We start from the raw sequence: 24,454 nt of genomic DNA, 5'->3' as shown, positions 1-24,454 counted from the left end.
TAACAATAAATCTTTTCCTTTTTTTTTAAATATATTATATTTAATAGTAATAATATATTAAACTTTTTTCTCGAAAAGAATCGGAAAGTGTAATTTCTTGCATTACTTCTCTACTGCAGTTTATTTATTTAATGAAATTTATTCAAATTTATTTACTCAATGAAACAGTTGTCGAAGTATTTTATAAGTGTGTTAAAACTATCTAGTAAAAATATTTCTCTATTTAGATGTTTTTATTTGAAAATGGTGTAGAATTTTTAGTTTAAATTTCTCGTCTTTGAGATCATATTTTTTATAAATGTCGAATGAGTATCCACAGAACCCTAAATTTCGTAATATTACAAAAATACTACGTAAATATTACAGTAATACATTCGTGATATATCACCATTATATTACTGTGATCCATTTCGGCGGACATTTTAATATTGTAGTAATATTTTGGTAATTTATGCAATATTTATACGATATTTCACTGTAAGATTGTAATGGGAGAACAATATTTCTGTGATATTACTGTAATATTCCGTGCTATGTGGGTCTTACCTTTATTAACATTTGCAGCAACTTTTTCAGAACGTCCAAAGTATATATATGCCCTGTATCACCATCAAGCAACGTAATTTTTGTCATCTTCGACATTGATTTCGTTTAAGGATGTATCGGACTAAAGTTTAAAATGGTACAAAGTTGCTAAAAATTTGTGAAATTGTTCTTTTAGTTTCCCTAATGTACTGCAAAAAATTGAAAACGCATCCACTAAACAGTTGTTGAGTTATAACTATTTTAATTTTCATTGATTTTACATGGTATTCTTTTCTATCTTATGGAAAAGGACGATCTTGACGGATGAAACAGCTAAAAAAATATAGAAGAAATAGTACCAATGTTTTGAATTTTTTTGTACATCTAGTATATGAATAGATGAAAATATCTGCCAAGCTTCAATTGTCTGAAAATATCTGCCAAGCTTCAATTGTCTTCACTACACCGTTTTAAAGAAATAAAATATGACTTGAGATAATTGTACATTTTCACTGTCAAAAGTTTAAACTCATAAGTGAAAAAAATCGCAAATACGTGAAAAATACCTTTGAAAGAGTAAAAATAAGACTCCAACTATCGTTCAAGTTTCTTACATCTAGATTTATTATGCATTAGGCGTAGATATTTAAATATTTCAAATTTCATGCACTTTTGTTTAAGATTGTATGTCCGATACACCCTTAAAATTGTGAAAAGAAAAAAGATTTATTGTATTCTTGAATGGAAGAATTTGTTTATCCGTATTTTTAAATAATGTAAACTTGTTACTACTGCTACTTAACCTAAACACACAGAACATGTAAGTGTCTAAACACGTTCTTATTCCCGCGCTTCTTATTATTTCAAAAACGCTTCAGTTATACTATCTCTCTGGCTGTAGCATTGGGAACGAGCTAAAAACGGAATCCATTTATTTACTTCAACATATTAATTTGCTTATTTAACATAACAATATTACAACATCAGTTTAGAGTGATTTTATTAAAATTTAATTAATACATCACTTGTTCCACTTATTTTATAAATAAAAGTTGTTTTCACAAATCATAACTCATTCTTTTTATGATGTTCATCATTGGCTGTTTCCCAATTTGCTATACATTTGTCATATTAACCCTTACAATATACATTTATTTAATGTACATATTTTAAATGTACATTTATTTAATGCTTTGTATTGCTTGTATGCTAACATCATATTCCAATGTTTTGCAAATATCCATTTCGTTCATTAAAAGTATACAGTCTGATTGGTATGAAGATATGTTTTTTTATTAAGAAATTCACATCTTTTAGTACGCCAGGGCTGAAATCTAGTTGAACGATGTGTCTACGGATGCGGTCGAGTTGCCACTACGAATGCTTCAAAGTATTCTTTGATTGGTCAATTCGTAAAATTTTTTGTTTCGATTAGTCAAAGTATTTGTAGCATCAAGTCAACCGCAGCCTACATAAAGTGGAATAGGATGGCAACGGTAATTTTAAATTTTTCTTTAAAAATAAATATGCTTTCCATCCAACTGAAAACAAAAAAATAATAATAAGCCATAAACAATTATTATTTCATGTTACTTTTTATTAATGAATAAACAATTACTAAAGAAACTAATTACTTACCAGTATACCTTATTTGCATAGCCAGTTTCAAGCATTGTGGAGACCAATTTGCTCGTTGATTGGTTAACCCTAATTTAAATTCTTTCAAAAATGGTATTTCTATGTTTTTTAAATAATACTGCATATATTTTTTTAAATTTTTGTGTGCTTTGTCGTGTTTTAGTCTTAACAGTTTTTCTCTTTTAAATTTTAATGTAAGTTCATTATTTTTTTTTATTGTTTCAACTAATTTCTTTTTTAAATATTTAATTTCATTAGCTTGTCTGATTGTTCCATCTTTATCAGAAAATTGTATAGTATTAAATGCAACATTGTTATATACTTCAGTTTGAGTTTCTGTATCTATGGGCACAGATTGATTATAATGCTGAATATTTTTTTCTATAAAAAAAAGATTATGATTAAGATATTAAAAATGACAAAATAAAATGCTAAGATAATATTTGCCACTTACGATCAATTATATTTTCTTTAGACAAAACACCTATAGAAGATTCAGTTTCTTCTTGTAAAACTTTAGTTTTATCTTGTAAAACTTCATTAATATTTTTTTCATTTATAAAAATTGTAGGAATGGCATTGGGTTTTAATTTACGTCGTCCATCCTGTCGTTTATTTTCAAATTGAGAATCATCAAAATGAAACTGTAACAACAAATATTTATTGTATTTACTAAAGATATTCCAAATATTCAACTATATAATTTTAAAACTTAATATATCAATAACGAAATTGCTAAGCTTCGATAACTATTATATCCTACTTAATTCAATAAAATTGATATAAAATAAATAATTTTTGATATTTGTATAGTTCTCTACTATGTTTTAGACTTGAATAGTCGTATTACAAAATTATTTACTCAGATTCAATACCTCACATAACCTCGAATATTCTTTTGGATATTTAACACACTGTTTAATCCAAATTTGTTTACGTTTTTCGTCAGCAGGAAATCTAAATAGACGAAATCCTTGTTCTGTACGATTGCGACAATTTTTCGCACTACAACTTGGCATTATTACATATATTTTTTAATACGATACATCAATTCTATCTTACACCTTGACTACTGCTCAGCTGCTCAATGCTCACATTTCTCGTACAACACACACTCACACATACATCATAGCCCCAAAATGGCGCTCATCAAAGATCGACCTTTCTTCCCCTTCCGTCCTTCATTTACAGGCCTTGGCCATAGTGGGTGCTTTTCATTTAGTGACACAAGTCGACACAAGTATTGTTCTATCTTTGTACTCATTGAACATAAAAAAAGATAGAACGATGCTTGTGTTGACTTGTGTTACTAAATGGAAAGCACCCACTATAAGTAGACTGTGCCTTGGCTTGGCTGAACGGAATAACTTGCAACATTTTGTTACCACATATTAAACTTATATATACATATACATATACATATATATACATACATACATATATATATATATATATATATATATATATATATATACAGTAAAAAGTTTCGTGTTTTCTTGTTAAAAAATATCTTAGTTAAAACTTAATTTTATGTTAAAATTTAACATATTTGCTTGTTACTTTAACATATTGCTGTTGTGTTAATTCAAGTAAAGTGTTAAATTATTAGAATAACTAAAAAAGTGTAAAAGTAACACAATGTATTATACTTTTAATTTTACACACGTACTTTTAATTTTACACCATAAATATATTCCTTATTATTAGTGATAGGATTTAGCTATTAAAATTGACAAAAAAAATGTTGAATTTACTCTATAATTGAGTTTTAACAAGGATCATTTCATTTTTGAGGACTTAATTTAATCTAACAGTTATTTACACGGTTATTGTCTAATGTATTAGAAAACATTTGCAAATGTACAATAATATACACTGTACAATATTGTTTGATATTTTAAAAAATTGTTTATATTTTATTAGTAATATTTGGGAATTATATTATTATAATCATCGCTTATAAAAGTTTAATTAGAACAGTCTTGAAAGACTACTTTGAAAGAATTATGATAGATGGCAGCATGTTGCTTAAAGTTGGTAATTACTATAAAAATATACATGTAAGTATAATTTTTTTTAAATAAACACATGCATCAACAGGCTATTAATATTAATATCCTTTACATATTTACCTTATAAAAAATATTATATAATAACATATTTTTTTCATATATATAACTTTTGTAATAGAACAGCAAAATATTACACGCATTATATTTTTTTTGTATCTAATATATGTGTGCATGTATAAAATTTATAATAGATACTATATAACTTAAAAGTTTTTTTTTTTTAACTTAACGCAAGAAACTTTTTAAGACCAGTACGTATATTCATAATCAATTCTAACTTATGTTAAAATCATCTTACAGGGGCGGCAAAAATTACTCTTTCTATTTTCTATACAGGGTGATTTAAAATGACTCAGGTGTCCTTGAATGACATATTCCTGAATTAATTCTGAAACGATTTTTCCTTTACGAAAACTTTATCCAAAGTTTACTTTTTAAATTATTAAATAAGAAAAATAATTACCGAATCACGGAAGACAGGGGCGGGACGACTCGTTATCCAACAGATTACAAAATCGATATCTTCATACTACTTGACAGATAAATAATTTTACCGGGAATGAACAATACTTTACATGTAACAAATCCGTAAGTATCGATATATCATAAGTTTTTTCTTTTTTTGTCACACAATACACATCGAATTTACTCACGCACTTGATCACGTATCAATACTTTTGCAAATTTATACACACTCACACATAATCAAATCTATCTGTTTGTTGCTATTAATTTTACTACCGATTAATTATTCAGCGACCGAAATTTATTCGAAGAAAATGCGTTTACATAACGCATGTAACCCGACACGGAGACTTAATGTCAATAAAACGAGTCAAGATTATGTTTTTTGAAAAGCATTACACACAATTGTGTAAATCTGTCGGTATAAATTGCAGTCGATGAATCGTGGTATCAATCTGATACTATAATAATACAGAGTATTAATTAATCGGCAGTGGAATGTAGATTTGTTTGTGTGTAAATCTGCAAAAGCATACGTAATACAATTTGTCAAAGACAACAATTTTCTGACTAATTACTGTAATTGCGTAATCTGTAATTACTGTAATCTAAATTGTTAATTTCTTTATAAAAATAAACCAGAGCATGATTACACGATAGTCATTAATAGTAATAAACCGATAGATTTATAAATCACTCGATCAAGTGCGTGAGTAAATTCGATGCGTATTGTGTGACAAGAAAGAAGAAACTTATGACTTATCGATACTTGTGGGTTTGTTACATGTAAAGTGTTCATTCCCAAAAATTATTTATCAGTCAAACAATATAAAGACATTAAATTTGTAATCACTCGTGTTGGATGGTGATTCGCGCCGTCCCTGCCTACCTTCTGTATGCCTCCCGTGTGATTCGGTAATTATTTTATTTAATAATTTAAAAAGTAAGCTTTGGTCAAATTTTTGTAAAAGAAAAATCGTCGCAAAATTAACTTAGGAATATGTCATTGCAAGAACATTTGGATCGTTCTGAATCACTCTGTACATGTATAATATCTTATTATACATATTTAGTATATATCTACAAATTTTGATATATATATATTATAGCTAAATGTGTATTAGTTTTTATATTATATAAATTCAAACATAAATACATTTTTTCAACTGACATGTTTTCTCAGAAATTACTATACTACAGAAGCTATGACTTTTGCATAAAATATATTAAAAAATGTGTTTTTTAAAAAAATTTTCAAAAATAGATTATTTTTTCGTGCTTTAAACTAGAATATAACCTTAAGTAATATTTTAAGATGCTAGTACAGCTGTATGATTATTTTATGACATCTTAAAATAGATTATTTTATGACATCTTAAAACCGTCGTAAATATAAGAATTAGCAATAAATACTAATTCAAAGCTGAAAAGAAAAACTCCCAATAAATTCGAGTATCATAATAATGTATTTCAGTAAATAAAAAGCGCTATAATAATAGTTTTTAAAAATTATGATAAAAAATTAATAGAATATTGCAAAATTTTTCTCATACATAGACTGATCGAATTTCACGTGAATGATCTTGCTCACTTTATTAGCTTTATGTAAAGACACGGAGATACTATAGCCATAAACTTGTAGCGCAGAGAGCAGAGATAAAATGGTTGCCCCGGGGGTGATGAAGCTGCTTAGAGTTCGTAGGTCTAAGAAAAGATCCATTAAAAGAAAAACGACTCAAAAAAGTGTGTCCGTTTTTTTTTCCTCCTTTAATGGATATCCGTTCTCCCTATCGCTCCCTTTTCTTTCTTTAGAGATAGCTTTTTCTTGTTTTTCTTTATTATTATATTTCGATAGAAAGAAAATTCGTTTTTTGTTTTTATGATTTAGGCAAAATTGGTCCTTTTTTCGATCATCCCCGCAATTAGATGTTTATAGATTTCTGCCTGTGATTATTTAAGAAACGGAGAATCCTGACTTAAACTTTAAAAAATTGATTCAACAGTTACTCCATTAGTTATCCCTTGCGTTTAATAGCTTAAATGTCGGAAATCTTTCGACAGGTCGTTCGGCGTCTTAGTTATAGAGCGGAAATGATTATAATTCATTTCTGTTCAGGACAGAAATGGAATGGAACTATTGTGATTTATGATATGTTTAATTCGCTATCAATCGACGACGAAACAAAATTTTTAATGCGAGACCAAATTAAAAGCGTGACCGTGATTAATCGACAGTTTTGATAGCGAGGACGGTAAGATGTTGAATTTTTGCAAAAAGTTAGAACGAGGGACCGGAGAAAGCTCAGTCGGTCGATTTCTTGGCGACAATCCCGTAGCGACCGATAAAAGAAACGGCAAAAAAGAGACGCCTACGTTGTATAATCTGATATCGAGGCGCAGATAAAAGCCCGGATTAAAAGCCGGAATTAAATCATTTCGGCCCAGGCGGACCCAGCGCGGCTCCGACATTAATCCACTGGCGCGCGTACACGTCGACTCCGTTGCACAAATCCATCCCCCTTCGACTTCGTGTCCCCCGCTATCCCTCGATTCCTCTACCGTCCCCTTGCCGCACGTACCGCCCGGGTACGCGTAGGTTAGTCGCTTTTCCTGGGGAACCATCGTCCAAGAGCTGCGCTGTAGCAATAGGGTGCACGGGGGTTGCAACCCCGTGCACTGGATGAGGGAAGAACGCGGGGGTAAAGGGAGGGGGGGAGGGAAGCGAGAGCACGGTAAGGCCGTGTAAGGGTGGTTTCGCTGCTGCGCAACCGGCACGACGCAGACGTCAGTCGTTATATACCTGGTTCAACGACCACCGCCCTGCTCTCGTCCAACCCCGAAGTGCCCGGCCCGGTTCGAGGGGGATGCACGGGGCGGCACGGAGGGGAGGGAAACGCACTCGCGACGGCGAGGAGGGGAGGATGAAAACGGGGACGGCGAGAACCGTGGATGCAAGCCGTGGAGCGGCGACGGCGACGGTGGTTGGAGGGGGCGGTGAGGAGGGGAAGCGGAGATCCGTCGACGGGGGTCTCGCGAACCCGTCGGAGCGGCCCACGGGCCAGTTCCGTCTCGAGCCCAGGGGTAGAAGAGCTACTGGCCGCTTGTCTGCTCCCTTCTTTCGCTATAGTTTCATTTCTTTCCGTTTTAGTTCCTCTTCAGTTCCGATTGATTGACATGTACACGTATAATATATAACTGCAAATCAGCACACACACACACACACACACACACATACACGCGCACCCACACACTCATATACATACACAAATACACACGGAAACGCACATCTTAGTCACGCAGGGACACCGACCCGCTCTCTTTCTCTCTCTTTCTCTCTCACTCACTCTCTGTCTTTCTCTCTTTCTCTCACGCACAAACGTTACCACGTACACGCGTAACACCCACACGTATACACGCACACGGTAAATTCGTTTGTTCGTTGTTCGTGGTTGAATTCGCAAGCACGATTAGTATACCGACTCTCCCGTCGTTGTTGTCGCCGTTAAATGCACGGACACACCCACGCCCAGTCTCCGAGTATCCTTAGGTCCGTATCCGGCCAGGTGTAACACGGGCCGTCGCGTAGTACCTGCGTCTTCTGTCCATCCAATGCGCGCGTGCCTTGAGCGCGGATTCCTTGAGTTTTAGGAAACGTTATTGTCGCATTCTCTCAGGTACGTGCAATTCAATCACTGTCAGTTGTGAGTGTCGGCGAACGGCCGCCACAATCGTTCCCGAAATGCATCCGGAGCGTTACCCTTGGCGATCGACAGTATCGCCACGTGTGATCGTGATCAGTGTGCCCGACATAAATCGGAATATACAAAGTGTCCCCAAGAAACCAGACAGTTTTGTGTTTCTCAATTACAAAGTTTTAATGAAGAAATTTTAATTAAACAATTATTAATTAGACATAAAATCACGTAATCAGCCAATAAAAATTATTTGAATATAATTCAAGACGTTTTTTTCTCTATTCCATTTTTTTTTTTTTTTTTAATAGAACACATTGTCCGATATGAAATTACATTAAGTTTTCATACTTTTAATATAATGTAATATCCAATATAATTTTTATAATTTTAGAACATAACAATATATATTTTAAGAAATGTAATTTACGTTTAAATCTCTAGATGCAATTCGGAAACGGTATTAATAATGTAAAAGCATGCTCTATATGTTTTATTTGATATTTAATAGTATTTATTGTATATTATATATAATAATATTTGTATATATATTTTGTTGCTATTAATATATTAACTTTTTTTTAGTAGAAATAGTATTATACAACATATATTATAACAACGATGTTATAAACAACCATAAAAAATGTAACAATTAAGTATATATTAGGAACTGGAAACATGCAATGTGAAATTCATCTTTTCTCGCGAGAAAAGAGACGATAGTATGTTAATAGGAAACTCAAAATTTATATTTAAGTAAAAGCATGAGTATCGTATAACACGAAGGATAAAATGTGCAGTATTAGCATTCACATTGAACTAAATTTAAAATTATGCGGAGAAGAAAAGCGAAAGTTTCTTAATGACATTGGTTATCAGCGTTTAAGTAAAAGGCAACATCCGGACTGCATTTTTCTCCGCGTACCTCTTCTCGTCGAGAAGTCTTCTATTTTCGTCCGGCAGAAGTAGCGCGAATCGACCACCTACGTTTCACGTGAATCAATATTACTTAATGTTGTCACGAAGACAATTTTCTTACGTATAGGATATAACAATGGCATACCGCGGCATTTGATTTTCGCGTCCTTGGAGATGTTATAGGATCTCCCGTTAATCGAGGTGAGATCGTTATCTACGCGACTTGACGATCCTCTTGCGTGGGATCGCCGCCGGTCTGTTCTTGTTGGCCGCGAGCTCCAAACCGCCCCGCGTCAGCTGATTGAAATCGATAATGGTGAGCCGCGGCTCAGCGGCGGGTCGCTCCGTCAGGGTCTGCATCCTGTCGAGAGGTGCCCCAGGGCTCCGGAACCTGTAGCTCGAGCTCTTACACCCGCCGCCGACACCCGTTCCAGTTTCACTCGCGATTCCGGTTCCGGGCTGCTGTCCCATCCGCGTACCGCTCATCGATCGGTAACGAGAGCTCGGGAGCGGCTCAGGTTCCTCCCGAAAATATCTGATGATACGGTCTAAGATTAGCTGACGGTAATTTGCTTCGCTAAACAATGGGCATCGCCTTCTCCTGAGTTCGAACTAACGTTTCTATGTTTTCAATGTAGTAGCTTTTGCTTTTAGGAATCTCTTTAACAGAGAACTGTCGCCATTAATCTTGTCTTGTGCTATTAAAATATTTCATTCCCATGCGATCGTTTGTCTGCAGTCGAAAGAGTAGAATATATACCGATAAATCAATTGATTAAAAGAATATTTCTTCTTAATTTTGCCTTTAATATAAACGGAATATAATAAAGCTTTGTAACTTTTTGAGTAATCGATGCATTTATATGCGAAAAACAAAAATAATTACTCATAGATGCTGGCGAGATGCAAGGTCGCTGGAGTTCGGACTGTTCTTGGTCTGGGCTCCCTTGGAAAACGTTGTCTTTGCCGGGATTGGCGCGCTCGTTTGCTTGATGGCTGATCAGGAAGTCCTGATGGGATGAGCCCAGTGAGCTTATAATATTCTAGGAACACGCGTGCTAGATTACGACCTAATCTATAATCTGTATTTGATTCGTTAAGGGTTCACTTTTCTCCGGTTGACAATGTATATTAATGAGATTTATATCTATTTCAAATTTTAACGCCATCATGTATAGTTAATTAACTGAAACTCTTAAGGTACAAGGTTTAAAAAAATTAATTTTAATTTTTATACAGTAACTTCAGTGTGTATTTCATATTGTATATACAATTATAATCGTAATTAATATGATCGAAAGGATACATCCTTCTTCCGTGTATGGCATTATACCCGGTATTCCCTTTTTACTGTAACCGTACATGGAAATTTCGATGCTGTAGCAATTGACATGTTCCTTTAGAATAGAGCACAAATAGCGGCGAGCAGTTCCAGCTTTGTTCTGGTCTTGATTGTACATGGTGTTGCCCAGTTCATAGTCCTCCGCGTGTTGAGCTAGCAATTTCGGCAGGACAATGTGCCTCTCGTACCTGAGAGGCTAGCAGTCAGATTGAGTTACAGGCACGATTGGCGTTAAGTTCCTAATCTGTAGCTTCACGATAGACTAATTCGGTTCTTTCAAATTTGGCTCAATGGAACATTTAATATTATTTGAAATGGATTAAAGTTACCTATAGACGTCTTCATACGTGTTTCCGTAAACGAAGACACCCGTGGCATTAGTGTGAGCGTGTAAATCTAGTACGCAATCCAATGGGGTATGCGAGTTCTTATCGAGTGACTTCAACATTGCTCTAGTCGCAAGCAGGGTAGGGTGAATCCATTCGGAAATGCAATTCCAAGATCGGTTCAAATCCAATCCCATCACGGTGGACCTTAATGCAAAAAATGATCATATATACATTATTTTTTTTTATCGATGATAAAGAGAAGCGGAAATAGTTTATTCGTAAAATTATTTGCCGGTTTACAATTCGAATTTTAATTTGCCATCAATTTATTGAAACACGTAGTTACGAAGGTGTGTTAAAAATCGATTTCTTACCTGTAATTTCCGAGAAAGACACCGTCGGGGTTTAGCATCGGCACTATCTTAAAGATCACGTACTCTCTTAGAACTTGAGCGATAGGATGCGCGCTGACCAAGAAGTCCATCAAACCCTGACACACGAAGGAGGACGGCGACTCGCCAGGGTGAACTCTAGCGAGGACGACGACTACTTTTCTAGGTCGTTCTGCGTCTTCGAGGTCGGAGGTTATAGTCACGAGCTCTACATTCCTCTTTTGGATCGACTCGGCTAGCGTCTCTCTCTTCGTGTATAATAGTCTGCTGCATAAGTTATCGAGATGCACCATGTAACGCGTGTATGAATACGGGTATGTCAGAGAGAATTGATAAACATCGTCTTCGCGATCGAATGCGAAAGCAAAACTCAGCACGTAGTGATTCTGATGCTGCGCAGATCTGTAATAGAACACCTGCAACGTCGAGAGGAACAAATAAGTATTTTTAATTACTTTAATGCAATTGATGAAATACACAAATTAATAATACAGCACATTCATAAAGTAAACATCAAAAGAGATTTTCTGGGTTACCAATAAAAACGGTTTATGTCAAAATCATGTTTTGATAATAACATCTCATATAATATAGAATATTAGCCACGTAGGCAACGTTAGTAATTTGTATATTTTCATAAATTGCATAAGTAATTAGAGTGATAGCAATCATCTATTCGCGATGTCGCTAATTCTAATTTAAAAGACTGCTGGTGCTTGATGGAGTAATTAGATATTGGACATTCTGGAGATTTGCTCTAAACTAGCGATATTGTTAATACAATGAAAATGTCTGCAATTGTAAAATGGATTTGATTAATTAATTGATTAGATTTTCTGTAGGGCCGGTTATTCCAACTTCTTGGTAAACTTACTTATCAAACAATCATGCGTCTTCATTTATTTTTTAATAAATAAACACATATTTATGTGATAAGTTTATCAAGAAGTTGGAATAACCGGTTCATAGATTGATACGGACGCGTATTGAATTTACAAACTTAAGATACAATGAATTGAATTACATATTATATAGCCGAAACAAAATACTTTTCTAAAATTGCTCTTCTATTAGTTTTGAACCATTTAGAAAATTTTTTAGACTTAAAAAATTTAATTTTTCGCCAATGTTCAAAGCTAAAGATGAATCACCCAGCAACGCATTCAACTTAAAGTCCGTAAACAACCATAGATTAAATCAGTAATTACCAACTTTTTCAAATCCTACCTGTTGTCGCGGTATTCTCTGCCACTTCGGTCTGGAGCTGCTCTTCACTAATGGCGTCATTCCCTGTCGGAAGAGATTGGCGCTTTTAGAGATGTTTACGATGTTGAAGATTACCCGTTGATCTGCCTTTACATTGTCCACGGTGAAGTTAAACCACATGCGTAATCTAGGCCCACAAGTGTCAGGTCTAATGAAGAGATCATACTCAAATTCGGAAATCAAGTCCACTCTCCCGAGATTGCCGGTTTCAAAGGTCGCGTCGAAGCAAATGTGGCCCTTCTTAGCTTTACCGCTGTGGCCAGGTGGTCGCATTACCATTTTGTTTACGTTGCCCAAGCCACCCTCGGCATCGCTGTCTTCACTCTCTGCAAGCAGCGGTCCATCAGAACGGAGATAAACAAGATAAACATTTTTTTTTTTTTTCCCAATATAACGATACACCAAACTTAGGAGTAGTAATAATTTCACTTTATAAAAAAAAAAATAACGCTGCCAATGTTATTACTGTATCCTGATCGACTCGAGATTTTAAAATAATTTAATGCAGCGATGAAATATTGGTTGTTTGTACGACTCGTGAAGCAGGGGAATGTCTGACCGGCGCGCTGATAAAGGCTGGTATGCTCCAAGGGGTCTCGTCCCTCGCAAGAAAAAGCCATGATTTTCCAAATGACACGGAACGATCTATCGACAGTGCGACATTATCCGGCACTTTCCGGTGACTGACGATCGAGCCTTCTAGACGAGATCGACGAGAGAGAGAGAGAGAGAAAGCAACGTACAGCAAACGATACTCTGACCTATCGGACGGAAGACAATGAGGAACTGACGGCCTCGTGAAACCGGCTCTATACGTCGTGGTATGTGTTACCGCCTACGTGCGATAAGAGCGGAACCTCGCGATTTCGCCGCACGCTCGTGTGCGCCTTCGTGGAATCTCGCTCTCTGGAATCTCGCGATCTCGCGTGAATACAAACGACTCCACGCAAGAGAATTAGGAATCAGCTCGCGGCGAGAATTCGCGTGGCTGTCAGGCGTCAAGGATTTTTCGTACATACATTCGACAGTCTGATTTCCCGTTCACCCACATCGCGACTAGCTAAACCGAGAAAACTCGTTTGTGGTCACGAGATCCCGGACTCATTCGGAGCTAGGGTCAGAAGTCGCTCTCTGATTGATTCAACAGATGCCTGAGATTAGAGCGTGATTGAGAGACCTGGCGAAAGTTGTGATAGTTTTGCACGGATTACAGAGTTGACGGCCAGAATATAGCGATTTAATCACCCTTTATCTAGAAGTCGATTAACTGTAGGTCGATTAACATCCGGAAATCGTCACGCTTATCTAGCGTGTGTGTGTGTGTGTTTTCTTAGTATGTTATATACAAATTATAGAATGGAAATTTTTTATTATAACACAAGAGTAAATACATCTTTTACTTTTGATAATTATTTGACATTTTTAATTAATTATATTATACTAAAATGAAAAATATTATAGACCTCTCTTTCTCCAATTTATAACATTTTTATGAATAAAAATGTCCTAAATCAGTTATATCTATTAGAATATATGATTGATATATATCAATTATTGTTGCAAAAATAATAAAATAATTGTATAAATAATATAATAATACTGGAGGAAGATACTATCTCGCAGAAACAAAAATTGTAAAATGGAGTAGATGACGAAGACCCGTAATGTTTCCGCCAAAATATTGCACACAGGACAGATTTTCATTGGTCTTTATCGCGCTTCTTATCATGGTAATTCTTATCGCAATACATTCGGTGTAGCAATAGTTACAGATCTAAATCCAGATCACTCGATATCTATTTGCAGCACATCCGCTACTCGACGACGCAAATGTCGCATTTTATAGCTAGGGACATTATAGTCTTCCAACACATGCAAGAAGGGTATACCAACTTTACATCAAGATATAGTTGGATCATCAATGATTCAACGCGCGGAAACAAAAGAGTGCAACTTTGTCTTTTCAAGAAACGTTGAATGTCTAGTCTAGCCATATCTATCAATAGTAACATGTCTCGATGTCTGCCATGTTTGCTGTTTGAACTACAATAACATAAAACGTCGACTGTTTGTGATATTTTCGAAAGAAGACTTACTTAATCGATTAATTAAAAATATATATTAATAATATACAAATAAAGTAGGGTTTCATAAAAATATAATTGAATTTAATAAATGAATAAAATTATACTCACATATCAACAATTAATCTTGATCTACTAATTATATTAATAATTAATTTAATTATTTGAATATACACTCTGTGACATTTATAAATAAAATTAGGAAAAATGAGGAAATTATATACTCGTTTTTGTAATGCTCATATTTGTCCGAATATTTGCAAAACCATTACATAAATTATACTGCTTTATCAATAAAAATGCATCATTTGCTCAAGAAGATTTTTTAATTTTCCAAAGTAAACGACTATTATATTTCACTGCGATTACGTTGAAGAAATATTGCGAAATTCTTGGGGCGGAAAATCGGATAGTGACGGGAATGGCGCCGGAAAATGTAATTAAAAGTGGAAAAAAATAGAAAACACTAGGAAAAAGCTCGGGTAACGGCAGAGAAGAGAAAAAAGAATGGAGAGAAAGAGAAAGAAAGTCGCGCAAAAAAATATACATCAGTAAAATTGCGCGAAATTTCCGACAATTTCTGTAACGCTCGGAACAAAGACTCCTGCACACTGTTCTGTTTTAATTGCTGCCACGACAGTTACGTCGTTATGAGGTCGCGCGAGTTGGAATCGATAAGGCGCGCGTCGAAAATATTCGCGAAATTCCCAAATTTAACACACCGTTAAATTATCTCGTGTTACCGAGGAACACAAATCACTTTCCGTGACAATAACCTATCGCGATTGCAAGCTTTAATAAGCAATTAATTGCGAGGGAAGAAATACAAACGTAGATTTGTCATAATTAATAATAAGACATTCTTTTTTTTCTCTCCAAAAGTATTAGCAATAGTCGACAACCGATTTCAAAGCATTTCATGCTCTGTATTCTAACGAAAGTTAATAATAAGAGAAAAAAAATCTTCATTTGCTCGCTGGAAATTGACTTTGCGATACAATTTCCATAGCTTCCTCGACATGACTCGCACAAAAAATATATTTATGGCACAGCATGTAATTCGCGTTCAGTTAACACAACTTTCAGTCGTGCTTCAATTTCGCGTGCGCGATGCAGCTCGTTGAAAAAGAGCCTTCAATTGTTACGTCTTTAGAACTACCTCGATCTCTCCAGCCGAGTGATTGACATCCCGCATCGGTGTTCGCCTACGTCTCTCGGGCGGAGTTTTGAGCCAGTGCAAGATGGGAAATGTCAGGGTGCAATCAACGAGCGCGTGATGATCCTCGCGTGACCCCTCGCAAAGTGGATCCAATCGATCTGACGGATCGCGAGCGAGATCCATCGAGAACGTGTACGGACGCGTGACAGGCCGGCGATAGCGCGTGCAGTCACGAATGGGTCCCGCGAGACCTGCTTCGAAGGCGGCTTATAAAAACACGTATGTATGATACGTACCGGTATCCTCGGACATGTCGGCGGGACACGGCGGGACTTGTTCCGGACTGGATCATGCGAGCAGCGACTTTGCGCACTTGGCGACACCGTCGCCGAGTCCATTCTGGTTTCCTTGGTTTGTTGAATCGATATACTACGCGCGGCCGTCTTGAGTAGCGCGGTTATCTTGTTCCAGATAAGCTGGTAGATGACACGAACTTGTGTCTAACTGGAGAAATAAAAATGCCCCGCCCTCCCGAGATCTTCGGATTAAACTTGCGGCGCAATGATTTGCGCTCTTTATTTATAGTACATTGCTGACGTATTTCTGCGAATTTTATTCCCTTTTATAAAATAGATCTTTTACTGAATAACTTGGGAGCGTAAACGATGCAATTATTCAGAAAGTGACATTCCTAATTTAATTCCGTCTTTTAAGCGGTGAAAATTGTATTTGATATCCGTGTCTTATGTAGGTGTGACTTTGTTATCTAGTTCGCGTGACCATCGTTATCTGGTTCTCCAAGTAACGATGGTAAAATTTTGCGAACAATCGATAGAGAGCACAGCCCAACCAGAAATCAATTCTCCAAAATGAGATTTTTCTTTTGAAGATCGATAAGAAGGCTTTGCTCCTCACGCAATTATTCTTCACGTCCAATCGCAGAGTTAATCAGCACCGAAAATCAAACGGTTTCACATAGCCGTTAAATCAGACTGGTTAGCAGCCAGTCACGTCATTTCCGACTCCCGTATAGCTCGATCCTCGAGGATCGTCTATTTTGCTTGTAATTTTGCTAGTTGGTATACTTATGTAACTTCTGGGAAGAAAAGACGAGAAAGGCGGGTAGATATGTGTGTGTGTGTGTGTGTGTGTGTGTGTGTGTGTGTGTGTGTGCAGTATGTGTAGTGTACGTAAAGTACCTCTACAACACATTTGTGGTCTTATTCCTTGGTCCACGCAACACTGTAAAGTACGACCATCTACTTCCTCCTTGGCTAGGTTCTGTTTCGAGAGAGGGATGATAAGATCCCTGGTTGGGGAAAAGAGAGGAAGAGGGAGAAGGCGCGGACGGAGTAACAACTCTACTCCGGGCGACATTTCCGCGGACGTTAATTTTCGCGAACAAGACGACATTGGCCACTTATTTATTTCTCTGTCATCGTCATGCAACAAATTTTGAAATCGGTAAATGAATCGGGACACGCGGTGATTTATTACATATAAGGAATGACGCCGTGTATGAAATAAGTACGAGAACCACAATAATTGGTTGCTATTGGTATAAGATTGAGAACGAAATATTAATTGCGATGGAAAAACAAATATCTGAAATGATTGATTATAATTGTATAGTAATGATAAAATAATTATATTCTTAGATACCGTGTATTTGTACAACGTTTTACGAGCTGATTTGTTAATGAATTAATTTTCTTACTTTTTGTATTTTCTTGTTTCTCGTTGAATTCTCTTACAAAGCTAGATAGTGGTGAAAGCCGAAGGAGGCTACGGTGTAACGAATTTCCAAAGATAGGATGTAAATTAAATAGCACAGAGAGGAGTGAAAAACGGAAGAGGGAATAATTCCGTACAAGCGCCGTTCTGCAAGATCCGGTAAACCAATTTCCCTCCGATCTCGGAGGATATTTTTCTGGATGTCGGTTAGTGGTGGTGGTGGTGGTGGTGGTGGTGATAGTAGTGGCGGTAGTTGGTGGCGGCGCGTTCCCTGGTGAATGCCCTCCTCCCCCGCCGGGCTTTGGCTGGGACCTCCGGATGGAGACCCCCCTTTCGGCCGCCTCCCCGCACCCTGCACCGCACCCCTTCTACTAGCGCTCTGTGGGAGTACTGGGAGCGCGAAACGAGTGGGAAGAGGGACGAGCGTGGAACTGCACGAGAGAGAGTGAATGACTGGGAGAACGCGGGGAGATCGATATTCGAAAGACCCCCCCGGTGCCCCCCCTCCCTCCTCCGACCATCCCCCTCCCCCCGAACCCCGGTTGGCGGCTCCGTCTGACGCTGGCACCCCTCGGTCTACCCTCGCAGTGGCGTAGGAAGGAGGCGCGGCCGTCGCCCGGGGTGGAATGGGCGCGCCGGTCTTCCCAGGACACTCGGGAGCACAAAGAGAACGAGCGGCCCCGTAAATTATCCGCTGCGCCGTCCTCTCGCGGAATTTATGCGACCTTCTCTGGAAGAGGTGTCTAGACTTCTCTAGCGATTAAGACGTGGGATGGGCACGACCCGCGCCGATCGATCGCCGGCGATCGGCGAGTTTTACGAGCAGTTATATTGACGACTCGACCGTACTTTTAAGCACTCTTCGACATCGACATCACCAAGTACAGCGATTGTGTTCGAAAATTATTTTTGGAAGATCATAGAGATTATAATTGTTACGAGATGTGTAAAGGAGGTCGGGGACATAGAGGAAAGCGTAATTTCTTTTCTATCCATTGATTATTTCTAGCTGGGATCTGCAGCTAAATGTATCAAGTTTTTTTTATAAAGTTATTTCTTCTCTTTTCTTTTCTTCCTCTTTTTGTGATTTAATATTACGTATATATAAATAAGCAAATAAAAAATGATTAATATGATATAGTACAATTCACATGAAAAAATAATCAAACATTACATTCTCATCAGATTTTCGACACACAATTTTACACACACACACACACACACACACACACACAAAATATAAAATATTATGTAATAAAATTATAATTATTTATTTAATTATAATCATACGTAATTACTTTACATTATTATTTTAATTGGTTATAACAGTTAAAAACGAATAAACGTAATGTATATTGTTATACTTTTCGTTACTAAATTAAAGCTCTTTATTACGCTTCTTTATGTACATTTATTTTATTATATAATATATAAATCTTATAACAAAATTGCCTGTTTCATGAACGTTGATAAGCAATATTCAATCCCCTACGCCACTGACGCACTTCGACTGACCCTTATATGCATACGTGCTATTTACCATTAGATTACATCCCTTGTCTCCCTTGTCCCTTTTCGCTTCTCCCCAATGACTCTTTCTCTCTCTCATTCCCTTTGTTCCGCAACGGCGACTCCTTTGCTCTACTCTATTCACCTATCTCTTATATCTAGTAATATCGAAATGTGACGCAAACGAAACCATTTATGTACACGAGTAATATCATCTCGTCCAATATCTATCGAGTGCTTTCATCCATGGCACAACTCATTAAGAAATCATTTGTCATGAGGTTTGTTAACGAACGCCTGACGCTGCAGAAGCAAACAGACTCATGCATGTGTGTATAAAAAAAAAAACGATCGATAGACCTCATATATATTCGCGCTTCGTTCATGGTCGCTAATCGCAGATGAGATCGCCGCCATGAAATAAATGTGTTCACTGTTTGCTTCGTGAAACTTTTTAGACGCGCACGTTCGTACGAACTGTTTATTCTAACCATTTGATGCTAATTCGATAACGCGTAAAGATCTTCGTATAAATATAACGAAGTAAGCCTATTTCATCACAGCCTTACTACAAGGAAGAAATATAAATAATTCCTCATTTCTATCGTAAGTTTACATTATTTATTTTGTATAACTTTAAGTGATAGGTATTGTATTTTTGTACAATGGAATTTTTTGTACGTGATTCTCTCAAGTGTTTTGCGTAATTCTAATCATAATAAACAAATAATAAAGATTCAACATTCATAATATTTTGTGCAAAGCATTTATTTCTCGCGAGTGAATCGGAAGCGCTTCGTATTATCATGAGCAGCAAAACACGAGAGAGAGGGAGAAAGAAGTTTTATCAAATATAATACAGGATTCGTTGTATGGTGAAATTTGGTTCGCGTTCGCGTTACCAAAAAGCCATTTGCCAAGGGAACGGGCACTCCCGGCGAGCTTTTACACCCTTTGTCCAGCGCTTGCGCCATCCAGTCCTTCATCAACCCCTCCATTGCATGTACCCTATTTGGCGCCTGCGTATTTATGACTACTCTCACCCTCAACCCCGTCCGTCTCTCTGAGCCAATCTCCCCTTTCTCTTTGGTCTCCCCTTTCCCCCTGCCTCGATAATCGAGGCGATGTACGGTTGTTCAAAAGTTCGTATGCACTCATGATATTAATCATGCCAGCTTCCCGCGAAGATCGTCCGTCGTAATGTAGCTCGATCGATCGGCCCGTGTGATGGATGCTACAGTTAACACTACACTAGGTCTCGTTTTAAAAAATTGCACTTTTTCGCGTTTTTTTTAGTATTTCTCCTCCCTTTCCGTTTCCCTTTTTTAATCCATCACTGTTGAATCCAGTAGCTCGAAACTTGACATCCATCTCGTCTCGGTGTTTACAATGTTTTCTTTCTCGCTCTCTTTCTTCCTCTTATTTTTCTACATTTTTATTTATCTCTCATATGTCTCTTTCCTTTTCGCAAACTAACATTTGTATAAATTTTAATAAATTCTTCTTTCTATTTATCATTTTTCCTTATATTTTTCATTGATTTACATTCTTCTCTCCGTCCTCTTTTACTTTCATAAAAACGTAGATGTTGGAGAAGGGTGACATATTGTCCGGCTATGGAGCGAAGGAGTCCCGTTTCCACGTCGGCCTATATTTTTCTGTGTAATTATCGATCGATATAAAAATAACCACGATCGCGTTATTCAAATTATTTATATATTATATTTCTAGATTATTCATATACACTTCCTCAGAAACTTAGAAATAATCGTCTCTCACTTTTAATATTAATGATGTAAAATATCAATTTGTGACATAATTAAAGACCGATCAAACTGTACCGTGTACCAAATGCCCAAATAAAAATTCTCAATACTGGAAATGCGTTCGTAGGTCTACTGGTTCATAGGTAGTCATAGGGACATGTGTGATTAAAAATCGTTCGGGAAGGCGTCAAATTGAGTATCAGTCGAACGAACATCCTTGTAATTGCGTCTACTCGTGCAATGACCGACGCGCGAGAATGGTAGTTTCCTGTAACTCTCGTGGGACGATCGTTTTAATCAATAGGACCCTCATCTCCCCCCTCTCCCCTCCCAGCCAGGCATCATTTATCACGGGAATGTCTCGTATACGCATAATGACTAAAAAAAATCTCTCCATAGCTGCGCGGCGATGTTTGGAAATATGTGCATCGTGGCAACGCACACAGAACCAACCAACCAACCAACCTTCGGTGGTCGGTATGCGGAGGGTTGCCGATCACGCCTGCGCGAATTTCCACCCCTTTCCCGAGTCCTCACCGCTGCCGCCCTCCACCTCTCCCGGACCTCTTCCGCCTTCGCATCCCTTCTGACCTCCTCTCCCGCGTTGCTCCCGGCCTCTCCTTCACCTTTCACCGACGGCGACGGCGTCTGCGTGTATCGGCGCCAATCTCCCTCGACCGAGCGTTTTTCGCGATTCTTTTCGCCCCGAGTCCTATCCCACCCTCGAGACGAGTCGAGACGGTGGGGGCGACGGCGGCGGGCGTCCGGAGGGTGCAGACGTCGGCATCGGGACTCAGCCTCGTCAGTTTAGTTACCGCACCACATAAAGGCATTGCGTTGTAGACACCGTTTTACCCGCAACATTCTTACTATTTGCTTGCATATCTCCTAATTTCTGAACCCTTCAATTCGGCATAAGAAAAAAAGAAAAAGAAATACACTCGGTTCGGTATTGTTCGTCATCATAAAAACAGCCGTTGCTCTCATCGTCGTCGTCGTCGTCGTCGTTGTCGTCGTCGTCGTCGTCGTCGTCGTTCTTTAACGTTCAGTTTGTTTCTGCTGCTTTGTCCCGTCCACGTGTCGGTCGAGCAACGTTGTCGTTCGCCTTCGGGGGTGACACTGTCACAAGAAGATTCGCGCGGGAAGATAAGTTTACCGGACGGAATCCGGCCGAAGATAAAGCAGAGGAATTACCCTTCCGTGTTCTTCCAATCTTACGATTTTGTTCGATCCCTGATTTTATATACGTTCTCCGTTACAACTTGTACTCCCGATTTGTCTTGCCCTAGGAACGTCTTCTTGGTGTCCCGACGTCATCCATCCTTCTCGATCGACGAACCCTCTGATCGATTTAACGCGAGTCGCGATCCCAACACGAAAAATCACGAATCGACGCGTAAGATGGTGCGTGATCTTTTCACGTAACGCGAAAGCCAGATAGAAAACGGGAGATCAGCTAGCGTGAGAGTTGAGCGCGTTAACGAGGAACCGGTAGCGTGATCAACAAGATCGTCAGCTGGAAGATTCTTTAATCGGCGGAAGAGGCACCAACAAATACAAAACGAAAGAAAGAGGGAAAGGCACAAATAGAGAGGGACAGATAGAAGTGTCTCCTGTTGGTCGGGGGTGGGAGTGAAGGAGAGAGAGAGACACTGGGTGTGTTCGTCTTCGCGCGCGAGATTTGTTTATCTCCTGTCGCGAGTTATAGTTATCGAGTGTTCACAAATAATCCGGCATCGTCCCGTATTTCTCGTTTCCCGACGGAATTCGATCGATGCCGGGACTCGTGTTCGATGATCGAAAACCGGCCTCCACGTTGATCGCGCGATCGTCGGTCCGGACGTTCCGGGTCGCGTAAGATTTGTTGAGAAATTTGTTGACAGAGGAAAGGAGAGGAAACGCTAGTACAAAGATACGCACGCGGGGGAAAACGCAGCCGCGAAACGATACGTACGAGATATTGCGTAATAGAGAGAAATAAAAGTAATTAAAAGTAGAAAACCCATCGCCGCGCCGTTTCGTTCTGCGCCCAGTTATCGGCATCCTCCAACCACTGATTTTCATCGTTAACCGGTATGTTCATTTGTTTCTTTACTTTCGTTATTTCTGTGATTCTCACGAATCTTTATCATTATTGTTATTATTATCTTGTTATTATTGTTGTTATTATTGCCATTTATAATTATTGACTATTTACTGGCGAGGATCTGTGTACGTCGATCGTACGCTGATCGGCTGCCGATCTTTACGTATATGTTCTCGTCCTCCGTGCCGGGGATTCCCCTCTCGCGCGAGGAATCTTCCGGTATCATATTTAGGTTATCCTTTTAAGTCTCCTAAAATCTCCTATGGTGCTCCCGCACTGGTGCCGCGTTCCTGTTTTCAATTCAATGTTAAACAAAGTTGTAATACACGTAATATGTATTTTATCCAATTAGTCATACACGTAATATTTTTAAAATTTTAATTATAAATCAACCCAAAAATTATAGAGTGAATAATAGTGGAGAGATTTTTAAAAAATTGTAGCACATTTATTCTGATTTTTCGTCAGAATTGAGCTAATTATAAAATACTCGCCAGAAGTTCTACTCGGGGTTTCGAAGTTGCGTGCGCGGGCAGGATCTAGCTGTAAAAAAAGGGAAAGAAAAAACCAATTGCATAATCTCATGCGAGGAATGGTTATAAGGCGGAAACTAGAGTCGCGTCCGGCGGGGCTCATTAACCCTGCCAAGTAGTTGCATTTAACGTCGATAACGCGGTCCGCCATAACCGTGAACGGTTGCGTCCAGCAGCAGCTGACGCTTACGCACCGCGCGGATATTGTGTGTGCACCAGACCGCGCTCTTTCTCTCTCTCCCTGGGCGTGGCACCAGAAAGCGACTGTCGCGGGAGCACCGACGTCGCAACATACGCACATACATACACGTACATACGCATAAAGCATACACATGCACACTTCTCGCCCTCCCCCCTCACCCTTCCTCCCTCCCTCCCTCCCTCCCTCCCTTACCTTTCCCGATCCAACCCCTTATCGATCCTGCGGCGTACCGACCGAAAAACAGCAAATTGAAATAACGCAGTAGGTAGAGAGGAGACGTCGAACTCTCGCGATGCACGATGAGGCATCAAGCAGATCCGGAACGGAGCGAGGACCGGGACTGCGGGTCCTTGTCGAGGACAAGCAGGATGTCTCGAGAGGGACACTTCCGTCCGCGACGGCCTCGATTACAATGGTGCGTGAGCCAGAGAGGGAGAGCTAAACGATATATAACCGATGTGAAGATCGATTGATATCGCTTTCTTTTGCTAAACTACTAGGTAACTGAAACTGCGAATACCAGATTCAATATTGACTTTTTTCTTACGAAGAATAAATCTCAGCGAGCTTTATTTTTCGAACCCCGAAGTCGGAGCCGTTCTTTCATGTTGATGTATAAACACACTCGCAGACGTATTAAAAATAGGGAACAGACTAAGTTCTCTACTCTACGTTTTATTGAAACTTTTTTTTATTTACAGGTTTTACTAACGTTTAATAGTTTTATTTAATAATAAATATA

General features: G+C 38.2%; 3 protein-coding genes across 12 annotated transcripts in view; 1 reads left to right on the top strand and 2 right to left on the bottom strand.

Moving 5' to 3' along the window:
* Positions 1-1,508: 1,508 nt before the first annotated feature.
* Positions 1,509-3,440, bottom strand: LOC105833318 (THAP domain-containing protein 2). Its single transcript, XM_012674974.3, has 4 exons — positions 3,039-3,440; positions 2,618-2,807; positions 2,164-2,544; positions 1,509-2,066 (listed from the first exon to the last, which is right to left on the bottom strand). The coding sequence occupies exons 1-4, from the start codon at positions 3,180-3,182 to the stop codon at positions 1,978-1,980; spliced, it is 804 nt and encodes a 267-aa protein (XP_012530428.2). The 5' UTR covers positions 3,183-3,440; the 3' UTR covers positions 1,509-1,977.
* Positions 3,441-7,742: 4,302 nt separating this feature from the next.
* The window catches only part of LOC105839793 (ELAV-like protein 3), a 46,466-nt gene continuing 29,754 nt past the window's right edge, over positions 7,743-24,454 (top strand). For 2 of the 5 annotated variants that reach the window (XM_028191313.2, XM_028191298.2), the window contains exon 1: positions 21,699-22,964. The gene's annotated coding sequence lies outside the window, so the exon portion shown is untranslated. Of the gene's footprint in view, positions 8,375-21,698; positions 22,965-23,974; positions 24,213-24,454 lie in introns of those variants that run through there. The other 3 variants (XM_036284468.1, XM_036284467.1, XM_036284466.1) reach the window with 3 other exon arrangements.
* Positions 8,682-21,692, bottom strand: LOC105837901 (cytosolic carboxypeptidase 6). 6 transcript variants are annotated; one of them, XR_004962609.1, is made up of 8 exons: positions 13,199-15,874; positions 12,601-12,965; positions 11,356-11,789; positions 10,982-11,185; positions 10,617-10,840; positions 10,197-10,392; positions 9,456-9,845; positions 8,682-9,375 (listed from the first exon to the last, which is right to left on the bottom strand). XR_004962609.1 is itself a non-coding variant. In XM_036284460.1 (8 exons), exons 2-8 carry the CDS (start codon positions 16,192-16,194, stop codon positions 9,521-9,523), a joined length of 1,764 nt encoding a protein of 587 aa, XP_036140353.1. In that variant the 5' UTR covers positions 16,195-16,485; positions 17,082-21,692; the 3' UTR covers positions 8,682-9,520. The 6 variants fall into 6 exon arrangements, 5 of the variants coding, with proteins under 5 accessions (XP_036140353.1, XP_036140354.1, XP_036140352.1 ...); XM_036284460.1 differs by lacking the exon at positions 13,199-15,874 and adding exons at positions 16,179-16,485; positions 17,082-21,692 and having other exon boundaries at positions 8,682-9,845; XM_036284461.1 differs by lacking the exon at positions 13,199-15,874 and adding exons at positions 16,179-16,410; positions 17,082-21,692 and having other exon boundaries at positions 8,682-9,845.

The sequence above is a fragment of the Monomorium pharaonis genome, chromosome 3 (assembly GCF_013373865.1).
Source record: "Monomorium pharaonis isolate MP-MQ-018 chromosome 3, ASM1337386v2, whole genome shotgun sequence".
NCBI lineage: Eukaryota > Metazoa > Arthropoda > Insecta > Hymenoptera > Formicidae > Monomorium > Monomorium pharaonis.
Note: the sequence above shows the minus strand (reverse complement) of the source record. Positions and strands in the feature narration are given on the sequence as shown.